At 40.1% G+C, this 12,544-nt stretch overlaps 1 protein-coding gene across 1 annotated transcript in view; it reads left to right on the top strand.

Annotated features, from left to right (window-relative positions):
* Positions 1 to 12,544, top strand: part of cemip (cell migration inducing hyaluronidase 1) — a 143,790-nt gene that overhangs the window by 69,521 nt on the left and 61,725 nt on the right. Inside the window, exons 3-7 of the mRNA XM_069526610.1 lie at positions 2,584 to 2,721; positions 3,863 to 4,001; positions 5,447 to 5,683; positions 6,906 to 7,085; positions 12,423 to 12,493. Coding sequence (XP_069382711.1) covers positions 2,584 to 2,721; positions 3,863 to 4,001; positions 5,447 to 5,683; positions 6,906 to 7,085; positions 12,423 to 12,493 — 765 coding nt within the window. The remainder of the gene's footprint in view (positions 1 to 2,583; positions 2,722 to 3,862; positions 4,002 to 5,446; positions 5,684 to 6,905; positions 7,086 to 12,422; positions 12,494 to 12,544) is intronic.

The following is a 12,544-nucleotide window of genomic DNA, read 5'->3' as shown; positions in this document are numbered from 1 at the left end:
AGCTTTGACGCAGAAGCATGAATTGGCCTTTATCATGTGATTAATAGTCAACTCTCAGGGCAGGGTTGCCAGGTCTGCATGAAAAAATCAACACAACAGAAGAAGCCCCCCGAAAGAGCGCCCAATAACAGAATGCAAAATAGACTGCTGCAATACCAATTGATTTGTTTTTATTTTACCATTTTCATCAGACGCTATTATAATACCTACAATGCCACCATTACAGCCCTAAATGTTTAGTCCGCCAGCATTATAAGCAGTTTACCCTCAAATGTTCTTAAATAGAGGGTCTCTCTCTAAGTTATTATTCTTATTAACAGAGGTAATAAAATGAACTTGTGTGATAAGAGTATATTAGCATAAATAAAATATTGCTCTGTGAACGTAGAGACTAACTCCCCGATGCTCAAACAGCTGTAAGGGTTTGTCTTTCTCTTCTCTTTCTTTTTTACTTCCTCTGCCCTGCATGGATAAGATGCATACATATTAATGTCATATGCATTCACTGTAGTAAATTCAATACCAAACACCAAAATAATCCATTTATTTCACACAGGCAAGAGAAAGAGAGACTCAGTGACAAGATAAACCACAAATATAAACCATGGATAAAATGTATGAGTGGATATATTGGACATACTGTATGTATACATCATATTAAATCTAGAAAACATAATTTAGACAATCTGATCACTAAATACTGTTTCTAGAGAAGCGGCATGAGACATGAGTCATTAATTCATCCCTCTGCAAAAAAATATTTCAACCTTCAGCAACACTTCAAAAGTAGCAGTGTAATGCTAGTGACTCACATGGCTAACTTATTAATGTGATTGAGAAGGTAGTGGTTTGTGTTTAAGAGTCATTGCAAGGCTGCCTACGCCTCTGCACACACTCTGAGTCCTCCAGAGCCGAACAGCAGTCACTCACAGACATCAGAAAACCAGCTGATTGCGAGTTACCGTCTATCAATCTGTGTTTGCCCTCTGGGAAATCTACTTGACAATTCAGGTCCTTGGCCAGTCAGTTCCACTGATGGATCCATTAGGTGGCAGGGAGATGAGGTAACCACCAAACCACCACACACACACACACACACACACACACACACACACACACACACACACACACACACACACACACACACACCAGAAAGCAATGGATTGAAACTTTATTGGGCAGATTCACTCACAATGACTCACAGTGCTATCCTGATAATAGCAGACACAAACTAAATGGGTTCATCAGTCACTCTTACTCTTGAGTGAGCAATCCAATAACCTTGTGTGCTATTTTATCCCCATTTGGATGGTATGGGAGCTAAGAAGGTTACAGATTAGGAAGAAATTAAAGTAATAAAAAAAAATCTGATCAGCATTGAACATATTGACAAACCTGTAGTCGAGCACTGCTGTTCACGCGACTGTCATGTTCGATGGATTACTGGAGATTTCCTGATGTGTGGTGTTGAAAGTTACAATCACATTCTTTTATATAATTGTTTCCCCAATCTTGGTCTCATTTCAATATTTTTCCAGAAGTGCATTTCAACGGCCTTGAGAAAAATAAATTACCAACTGTTTGCCATCAATTAAAGGAGAAAGGTTCATCTATGTATACTGTTTTTCAGATATGGATATCTCGGTGCATCCTGTGCCTCTTGGATTTTTGCCATGAAAACAGTGTGTCAAGTGAGAAGTCTATTGATGTACTTGTGCTGATTCAAACCACATTTTTACCCTCCTGCCCATTTATGTTGGGTTTTTCCAAGGGAAATAACAAAACAGTAAAAAGTATGTATGCCCAGCACGTTTCAGATTTATACTGTGAAAAGCAATTTTCCAGCTGTAAAAGATTCCATCTAGGTGTTGATACAGCCTGATGAAGGCTACAGTAGCTACAGGATGTTATGAGAAATGTAATTTGCTCTAAAAGTATCTATATGCTTTCCATCATTTCTTTGCATCAATTCATTCATATTAGAGGATTGCTGAGATGCTACAATTAGGGCCATCACAGGGTTCAAAGTCCCCTATAAAATTGATTATTAGTTCATCAACATAACCCACCAGTAAGTTTTAATAATGACAACATCATTCACTCTGCACACCCGCCACGATACTGGTGATCAGATGAAAAAATGTGTCCTCTTGATGTTGCATATTTTTGCAAATGAGAATGTTTTTAAGGGAAATATTTTTTACATACTTCTAGTAGTAATAGTAGTAGTATTAGTAGCAGTAGTAGTACATGCTTTAAAGATTGGTAAAAGTGTTTTCGCCTGTTCTAAATGACCATGCTCAAAGGTGGGTTAGAAATCCTGCCTCCTGGCTTTATTCCACTGCCTCCCTGATCGCTCTCCAACAACTGTGTCTATTATTTCTTGGTAAGAAATCTGTAAACAATGTGTGAATATCCTGTGTTTCTTTATGTAGAAACTTAATCCCAAAAGCAACCTGTAACTATAGTCGTAAAATCCAAATGCAAATGAAATTGGCCTGAAATACCGTACTTGAGTAAATATATTTAGTGAGAAAAACATGCATGGAAGTGAAATGTTTGTGTATGTCCTGTCCCCTGCAGGTTGTCCAGATAAAGAGCCAGGACTGCAGCCATGGATGCCAGGACACAGTGAAGACCACCGGGTGACAATTGGCTACGGCAGGAAGGTCCTCCTCACTACTTCAGCTACGGTCCATTCCATTGAGATTCTCAACGGTGGTAAGATGGAAGAATCCATCTTGTGTTGATTTTCATCTAAAGCCACAGTTTCTTTATCTTCTGTAACAGGACATGTTTCTGTGTGAAGCAGAGCGTATGGGTGGGTTATAGTTGGAAGGTGGGTTCAAAAACAAATGATCTTTCTCTTCTCTCTTCTAACCCTTAATCTTTTTAACAGGGTATAGTTCTCTTTTTTTTTAATTAATAGACTTAAGGACTAAGAAGTAAGGGACCTCTAGCTACCACTAGGCCATTTTAGGGATTCCTGCTTAGTAAATGATAAATGGTTTGTATTTACACAGAGCTTTTCTAGTCTCAATGACTACTCAGGGTACTTAACAGTACAGTCTGCCATTCACCCATTCACACACAAATTCATACAGTGCATCTATGGGCAGCACCTTTTTATGTTGGGCCATTAGGGGTTCAGCATCTTGCCCAAGGACACTTCGGCACGCAGATGGGAAGACCGGGATCAAACTGCCGACCTTCTGGTTGGAGGACGACCGCTCTTCTGCTCAGCCACAGCTGTTTAATGTAATAAGCATGCAATGTAAAGATGCACTGTTCATACATGTTTACAGCTTCTTACTCCATATCGTTACAGTACAGCATTAATCCTCCTCATCACACACATTCTTTGATAGTCCCTTCAAAGGGTGAAGCCTTTTCTGCCACATTTAACTGCTCAGCCATTTGATCTAAATGGTCACTTCCTTGACGGAAGCATCTCAGACCTAATCATCTCTTAATAATTGGAAGTGGAAGAAATTTCAATAAATACATTCTTTCTGAATGTACTGTGCAAGAGGAAAAAACCAGAAAGCAGGAATGTGCTGAAAGCAGGGCCCCCGCCCTTCAGAGAACAGACGAACATACAGGACATGATGTTCAATGTTGAGCAGCTATTCACCACTTCACTACTGAACTGGAATCATTGGATTGCAGGTCTGGTAACAGACGTGGTTGGCCGGCTACATTCGCCCTGTGTGTGTGTGTGTGTGTATGTGTGAGTCTAAGCACAAGGCCATAAATGGTAGGAAGACAGAAGGTGTCTGAGGGCACTGGGGCATGAAGGACCTGCCAGGAGGCTTCATCACCCCCCCACTCCAACCCTCCTCTCTCTCTTTTTCTCCTGTAGGAAAGTTGGTGATTGCTGACACCAACCGGCCCATATTGCTTCGAACAAAACACATTCTGATTGGGAGCAAGGGGGAGCTACACGTTGGCAGCCCAGACTGTCCCTATAGAGGCAACCTCACCATCTCCCTATTTGGAAGGTACAGTGTGAAACTCGGCTTAAAAGCAGAATGATGCTTATGCGCAGTAACACTGATCAATACATTAGCATATACCCTATGAGCACTTTATTAGGAACAGTATACTAGCAGTGGTTAGTTCCTCCATTTTACTACAAGACAGATTTAAAAAAAGCTTCCTCTCCACGTTGACATGACTGGATTTCATCGTTTCTGCAGATTTGCCAGTTGCACACGGTGCTGGGTTCACATCTGGTGACAGAGGAGGTCACTGAGGTTCACTGAACTCACTGTCAGGTTCATGAAACCAGTTTGAGACTGTTACTTTATGACCTGGAGCATTATCCTGCTGGAAGTGTCCATTATATGAAAGACTGTGGCTATAAGGGGATGAACATGTTCAGCAACAATACTCAGATAAACTGTGACACTTCATTCGTGATTGATTGGTATTAAAACCCAAAGTGAGTCACATCCATTACATCAGACCACCACCAACAGCCCGGACTGTTGAAACAAGGCAGTTTGTCTCTATTGATTCATGCTGTTGACTCCAGATTGTGACTCATCATTTGCAGCCTCAGCAAACATCCAGACTCATCAGACCAGGCTGTGTTTTTTAGTCTTCAATTGTCCAGTGTTGGTGAGTCTGTGCCACTGCAGCCCCACTTTTCTGTTGTTAGCTGAGAGAGTAGTTATCTGAGTTACTGTAGTCTCTCTGTCAGCTCCAACCAGTCCGAACTCTCTCATCAACAGATTGTGATTGGGCTGTTTTCACTGGGCGATCACAATAGTCAAACCCCCAAACACCAACACACTGCAGGTTCCTTCCACTACAGTCTGTACAAATCTTGAAAAAATAAAAGATGGGTCCGACTTCCTCGCTCACTGACCGGAGAGCATCAATGCTGTGCTTCAATGGGAGAAACCTTTCTCTGCAGAGATAATTCAAGTTATATTGTTGCCCTGCATACCCAGCATACCTTGCTATCTTTTTGCTTTTTTATTGAGTAAAAATGGCAATAAAATACACCTTTCACAAAATGAATGGGCTTATTTTGTTAATCTCAGCCATTTTACTCATAAGCAACATTCTAGGGATGGTGTCATTGGTTGCTCATGACATTCTGTACAGACATTCTGGGTCCCCAAAGAATGAAGTGACTTTTCATTTATTTCAACAAGCATTGAAATCTTTGACACATACCACTCAGCAGATTACCAGTTCATCAGATTGCCCAATACTGTGGCCAAAAATGTGCAACCAGCAAATGAGGACAACGTGTCATAAGATGTCTTGTTCAAATCATCAGAAATACAAATCAGGCAATTTAAACATGTCCACATGTTTGACAAACTTTCATAATTTGCACGGTCACAAACCGTTGAAGAATTCTCCTTGTTTCATGTGCCAGAAAGACATATACTGTATTAAAGCATTTTGAATTTTTCCACACTGTTCTCAGATTGGATGACAGTGATCAGGAACACAGCTACTTTGGGAGGAAGTACATTGGTGTGGGCACAGGGGGGACACTAGAGATCCATGGAAAAAAGAAACTGTCATGGACGTTCCTCAACAAAACCCTCCACCCCGGGGAGAGCAACCAAAACAACTACCTGTTTCAGAGAAGCTGGGGAAATCGAGGCATCATTATCCACGTCATCGATCCCAAGACCGGAGACGTGCTTCACGACGACAGGTGAGGGACCCCTTGAAGCAGCGGCAGCAGCTCAGCTCCTGAACATCCATGAGACACTAATTAGAGCAGAGAAGATGTGGTGGCGTCACCTCATAAGCTGTCAAACCACAGGGTTGTAATGATGGAGACAAATATGCCTGTAATGGCTCTGGCATTGTTTCGTGTGGGGATATTAAATTTAGAAATTGAAACCATCCTTAATATCCTTTTGCGTTTAAATATCCGTTACATTTTTATTTTAAATAGATTCATTCATTGATATACAGATTTTTTGTGGTTAATAGATGAATGGCTCATTCTCAGAGGAGGTGGAGGCAGGGCACTGGACTGTGTCCACTCTTGTTAAATTTAATGTCATTAGAAGGTGACAACCATAAATACACTTAATAAAAGGCTGTTACAACACAGTTTATATGTAGACAGAGTCAACCACAGTCATAGATTAGAGAACAATTATACAATAATTAGAAAAGGATAGGGATGGTGTTATTCCTGGATGACACTGTTTGTTTAAAATATCTTTCATCTCAGTTTTTGCTCTTGTGCTCAAGAGAGTTTATTTCGGTTTCATTGAGGTACACTCAAGTTTTATCAAAGCACCTATAGCACTGGATATTACACTGCACTTAATGTACATTAGTCACATCACAGAAGTAATTTCCTCTCCTTTAAATGTGTTTTCATCAGTAAAAGAAAGGAGCCGGCAGAGTCTCTGAACGACCGGCGGTGATATGAGTTTGATTGACAGCTGAAGCAGCAGGGGCACAGAAACGCATTGCAGCAATTTAGCTTTGTCCCTGTAGAGAGAGAAACAACAGCACAGACAAGAAGCCATGTCAAGTCACTCAAAAATATATAAATATTCTATATATTGGGTGATTTGTTGTGTATTTACATTAGTTATATTTTTCAAAAGGGAGTGTGGGCTGTGCAATTTACATAACGGAACTTTCTATTGATTTGTTTCCTAACCCTACACTCAGTGCATTGTGCACGTGTGTATGTGCATGAGCCATTTCTGTAAATATAGTGCAATAATTTCTAACCTTAATAATCAAACTGAGCACGTCAGTGGATGCTGCACATGCAATAGTTGTAGTACACATACTGAGTGGGTTTGAGGGCTCTTCTCTGGTCCGGCTGAGTTAAAGGTTGAACAGAAGATGCTGTAATGGTTTTGTGTGTTTCTCTTGTTCTTCTTCACATCCCTTCATTCCCGCAGGTTTGACACATACCGCAGTAAGGATGAGAGTCGTCGCCTTGCGAAGTATGTGGACGGTGTGGAAGTGGGGCTCATACTGGCCGTGGTGGTAAATGACGAGGGCTCCAACAACTTGGAGGATTCTGCCAAGAAGAGCCTGTCCAAGCTGGGCAGTCAGCATATCAGCAGTCTGGGATTTCGGTGAGCTCATAATATATATATATATATATATATATATATATATATATATATATATATATATATATACTGTATATATAATTTGTTTTTTATCATAAAATTGCATCACGTTAATGTATGGAAAATGTAATTTAGATTTTTCTGAAATAACTCAAAAACCCAATAATGACTATAACTGGTCTTTACACCCTGCTGATTTCTACTCTGAGCTCAACATCTCTGCTGAGTTCTTCCAATACACACTCAGGTATTCAGTTCACATTGTGTGAGGAGAGATGCTCCCAGCGTTGTGTTGTCTGGAGCCTTCTTTTTATTGATTGTTGTGAATTAATGAGAAAATGTAGCAACCACAAGTCAATGGCTGTCTTTTTCTAATTAATCCCTGCAGTTTTTTGGGAACCTTTGTTTCTTGAAGATTTTCAGTAAACTATCTCCTGTGTATCACTTGTAAAAAATATATTCTCTCAGTGGCCACTTTATAAGGTACTTATGAACGTACTGTTGCAAATCAAAATCTCATAAATTCTACCTTTGCAAAGCTCATCATTCAGTGATGTTATTATTATTATCATGATTGTGCTAATAAGTAAAGGTAGTGTTTAATTTGATGACTTTACACTCAGAGATGAGATTTTGTATTCTCTAATCAACATATGGCTTTTGAAGACACTCTTCTGAATATAATGTTGTTCAGTTCAGTACCACTAACTGTCACCTCAATTCTCAAAATAAATCATTGCATTAAAGGTCCAGTGTGTAAGATTTAGGTGAAAGGGTTCTATTGGCAGAAATGTAATGTAGAATAATCCTCATGATGTTTTCACTAGTTCATTTCATCTAATGGAATATTTATATATTCCATTAGATATTTAAATACTTTATATTTACATGGAGGGGACCCTCTCTATGGAGGCCGCCATGTTTTTTACATTAGTCCAGACTGGACAAACTAAACACCTTTTGAGTTTTTATCACAATGAAAAGCTACCACAGGTTCTTGTTCATGTTTGGAAGGAGAGAGTGAGGTGAGGTTCACCTGCAACATGCAACTTCATTACTAGATATCACAAACCTCTACCCACTGTACCTTTAACACTTCATGTCAGAACACACACATGGTCTTTTTCTACATCAAACTAAGACATGATTCTCCCTCAACCTCACCTTGTGAGTGCTTAAATATAACAATAGAAAAGTTTATAAAGTGTTCATCCTTGCAATATTTCTTCATTATATCAGCAGAAATAATAATTTGTGCTGTGTAAGGTTTCCTTCAGAACATATTTGTTGTTGTAATTTAGCTGTGTATGAAAGCACTATTTAGGAGACAGGGCTGTGAGGTGTGACAAGTAGCTGCTGCCGGCAGATGTTGCTTTGCCTACAACTGAAGAAATATATTTTTTGATTTTGGTGCAGCAGAATTAACTGTAAACACAACACTGCCGAAATATAGCAGATGTGATTTGTCAATGCCTTTTTACACATCCAGCAGACATAATGATATTTACTAGCAGTGGTGTTTGTCCTCAGCTGATGAATCTGCCAAAAGTCCAATATTCACTCAGCTTGTAGCTGATAGAATACGTTAACTCTGTTGACTGTGCTCCAGCTAACAGCAACAAAGGTAGACCTAAAGAAATTAAGCAAAGCCCTTACACTAAAAACATGCATGTGTAAGTGTGTGTGTGTGTGTGTGTGTGTGTGTGTGTGTGTGTGTGTGTGTGTGTGTGTGTGCACATACCCAGACAATGTGCACAAACATATACTCCCACACTTGGACTATTTAATGCTACAGCAGCTAATCCATTTGTGTGTGCTTCAATTCTGCTGTATCTCACTGTGCAGAAATTGTTTAAGGAAAACAGCTTGGACTGTTTGCGTACGAGTGTGTGTGTGTGTGAGAGAGAGAGACAGCGAGAGAGAGAGAGTATTACTATGTCAGGAATGCATGGGAAATGGAAACTGAATCAAGCCACGATAAGAGAACCCCTGGAGATGTGTCAGTGTCAGACATACGGAGTATCCGAGTGGATAAGAATGTCTACACTTGTACTCTTCGACATTGACAAATTCCTCGAACAAGACTCAACTGCTCTTTTGTTTGGTGGATCGGCAGCTTTGCACAGTAAACCACAGGCTTTGTTGTGGGCTGAAAGAAGATGCTGGTGAGTCTTGGCAGCACAGGCCCTGTCCTGTGGTTGGCCTCCGAGCCAGACGGCGTAAGGAAACTTAATGCTGCAGAGGAGACCACAGTAAACACTGACAGGGATTCATGACCGATATGAGTTTGCATCTCTGCTCCATGATTGTGGATGCTGTGGAGGATAGAATAAGTGGAAGAGAGAGATGGTGAGGTGACAGAGGAATTCCTGCCTAACGACTCCTGTCGCCTTCCCTCCTCACACTGTTGCCAAACAGACCAACACTGGTGTCATCAGCAGAGAGAGACGATGGAACTTGCAGCGCACCCAGAGACATTTTAATAAGCTTGGATTTATGAGACAGTGTAGACTCTGCAGTACATTCTCCGTTATGTAATTTGCATATGTTTTCTGTAGCTGCCACTGGAGAAATACAACAACACACCTCTGGTGCAGCGTTTCTTTTTTAAAGCTCAACATAAATCATATTGAAATAATTTGATGGATGTATACCGATGTGGTACAGAGTTGATTCTAACAAACCAAACTATGTTGGCATTGAAACATTTTAGCTTTTGGAATCTCTGTCTTTACTTTCTAATTATACACACATTCCTGTTTTAATAGTGAAGACAGTAAGAACTGGCTGACTCACTGTACAAACAGATCTTAACAAATCAGCTGCAGTTCACAAGTGTTTCTGACCAGTGTCAGTCTCTCCTCTGTGACCTCTGTGACTGCACAGATAGAAAGTTTTCTGCTGCTGCTCTCGCCTTGCTGGATGTATCCAGTAACTACTAATTCCCAGGCCCACTCAGCTCCTCACTGTGTGTTCAGCACAGGGTTAAAGGTGCCCTGCTGAGCTTTCTCATAAACAAACACCAGTGATGTTTACTGTCAGTGTTCCTTACAAAGTGTGTGTGTATCCTTGAGGTAAAGGAAACATGGGGAATTCATTTCCTTCCAAATGAATGCCAATTTCTTGATTTTCAATAATGCATTGTTTACATCCATGTTTAGCATGGTTGTAATAATTAGGACTAGTGCAGTGCACATTGTAAACAGTCCTGTTTGAAATCACTGTTTGCTTGGCCTGTGGTTGCAGCTTACTCACACAAACAACTTAACATTGACAAAGTATTTACTGATTGTAATAACTCTTTAATCCTTGGCATTCATGACTGTGAAACTAAACAGGAAATATAAAGTGGCCATAAGAACGTTACCCTCGTTATAAGTGAATACTTCTGACACGAGCTTGAGACAATCCAACGTGCAAAGTTTAAAGAAACTAATCGGTGGGATTGAAGTTTAAGTGAGGGTTCCTCAGAGAGATCATGCATGGACCCATGGATGTAATGCATTGAACGAGACGCAGCCATCTTTGTGATGCACCATTGCCGTGATGACTTGCGTTGAAGAGTCCCAGCCCCCTCTGCTGTAGACCACTGTTTGCCTATTTCTTCAAAATAACAACTACAAGTTAAAAAATATCCACAGAGGAAAACCAGTGTCTCATGCATCTGGAAGGAGGAAACTGGAAGTTAGGAATTGAAGCAATATTTTTTGTACAGGTAAACAACTCATAATAGAACAAACATTAGCCACATTAAGTAGCTACTGAAAGGTTTGTGTTATTACATTGCACAAGTGATCTGTGATTGCTCACTGCCATTGTACCCAGTCTAAAACACTCTCCGACATAATATATAGGAATCAAATACAACAAAACTCAGTAAACTTAAACTTGTATTGCTGCTTGCGTGTCCTCAGTGGATTTAGGTGTGGATATTCGGGCTAGAATAACATGAGGGTGGATACACAACCTTGAGTCTTACCTTCAGATTGATTTATTTTATGAGTAGGTAGGGTTGAAATGTGTAAATCAAATCTCAGTATAGAACAAACGATGAAGTAATGTAGAAAAGAAAACATGAATACATGTTTGCAGATGTTGTAGATACTAGAAGTCATTGTCTTGGTGTCAGCACCACTTTATATATATGTGCCTCACTGGAGCACACACAGTCAGTTTGCTGAGCAGATGTTTGGCATGTTATTGCAAAAATAGCTTCATCCCACTCAGGTGTTCTCGTGCCACTGCCCTGGTATTCTGCGTGCTTACTTTGGGAGTAGTGTACTGGCACACTGTGCCATTTTCTTCACATGCAATTTTAATGACTGATTAATTGTTTGAGTCATTTATCGAGTAAAAATGCCAAACGTTTGTTTCTCAACTGAGGGGAGATGATTTATGTCACTGTAAACCTCATGTCTTTGGGATTAGGCCAGCTCCTTGACTAAAGGGTTGATTGTTCAACATCACCTCAGGGTCTGGGTAAATATGAGCAGCGCTTTTCACTATCAAATTAGTGCATTCATGCACATATGCACAACCTGGACTCTGGATAAGCGTCACAAAGGCTTCCACTGTTTCTAACAGTTATTTGCTTGCTGGTAAACATACCTAACACACAAAGTGAAAGTGTAACATCTATACTAAACATACATCTATCAGTTGAGATAGATTTTTTATTATTTCAAATTTGTTAATTTTCTGTCAAACAACAAAACAAGATACTGTTGTTTTTCTTTATTTTCACACAGTCATCTGTATATTGAAAGTCTTCGTCTCCCTCGCGCTGATGTCGAACCTCTGTCCAATTACACAGTATTCTCCTGTTCCTAGCAACCAGTATGCCATTACCAGAGTTATGCATGCTGGGATAACTCATTTTATTAAAGGGATAGTTCACCCAAAAGTGAAATTTCACTCATTATCTACTCACCACTATGTCGATGGAGCTGTGGGTGAAGTGTTTGAGCCCACAAATGTGACTCCTTCAGTGTTTCATGGACTCAGACACTTCACCCACCCCTCCATTGGCATAGTGGTGAGAAGATAATGACTGAATTTTCACTTTTCGGTGAACTATCCCTTTAAGCTCTCACCCTTGACTTCAACATCATCTGAAAAATGCCACAATTTGTGTGTGTGTGTGTTTTATATGTAAATTCCCACCGCTCTTCAGCTGCTTCTGTCTATATGTCCTTTTATTGTTCTATCTCTGGCTTCATTTCATCTTGACTTTATTTTGTCTCTGTCTACTCCTTGTCCATTCTTTCTCTTCTTTCTGTCCATTAGCTGACCTGTACTCTCTTTTCACTGCCTCACATCTCCTCTGCTTTTACACTGCAGACATCCCTGGACTTTTATAGTGACTAAAGGTGACACTTCTTCAGTAGTGGAGGATCATGCTGTCTATCAAGGTAGGGATGATTGTAGAAAAAAGGCATGTTTATTATAAATGATCGTCTGAC

The sequence above is a fragment of the Paralichthys olivaceus genome, chromosome 1 (assembly GCF_024713975.1).
Source record: "Paralichthys olivaceus isolate ysfri-2021 chromosome 1, ASM2471397v2, whole genome shotgun sequence".
Taxonomy (NCBI): Eukaryota; Metazoa; Chordata; class Actinopteri; order Pleuronectiformes; family Paralichthyidae; genus Paralichthys; species Paralichthys olivaceus.
This window is presented reverse-complemented; position numbering and strand designations above follow the sequence as displayed.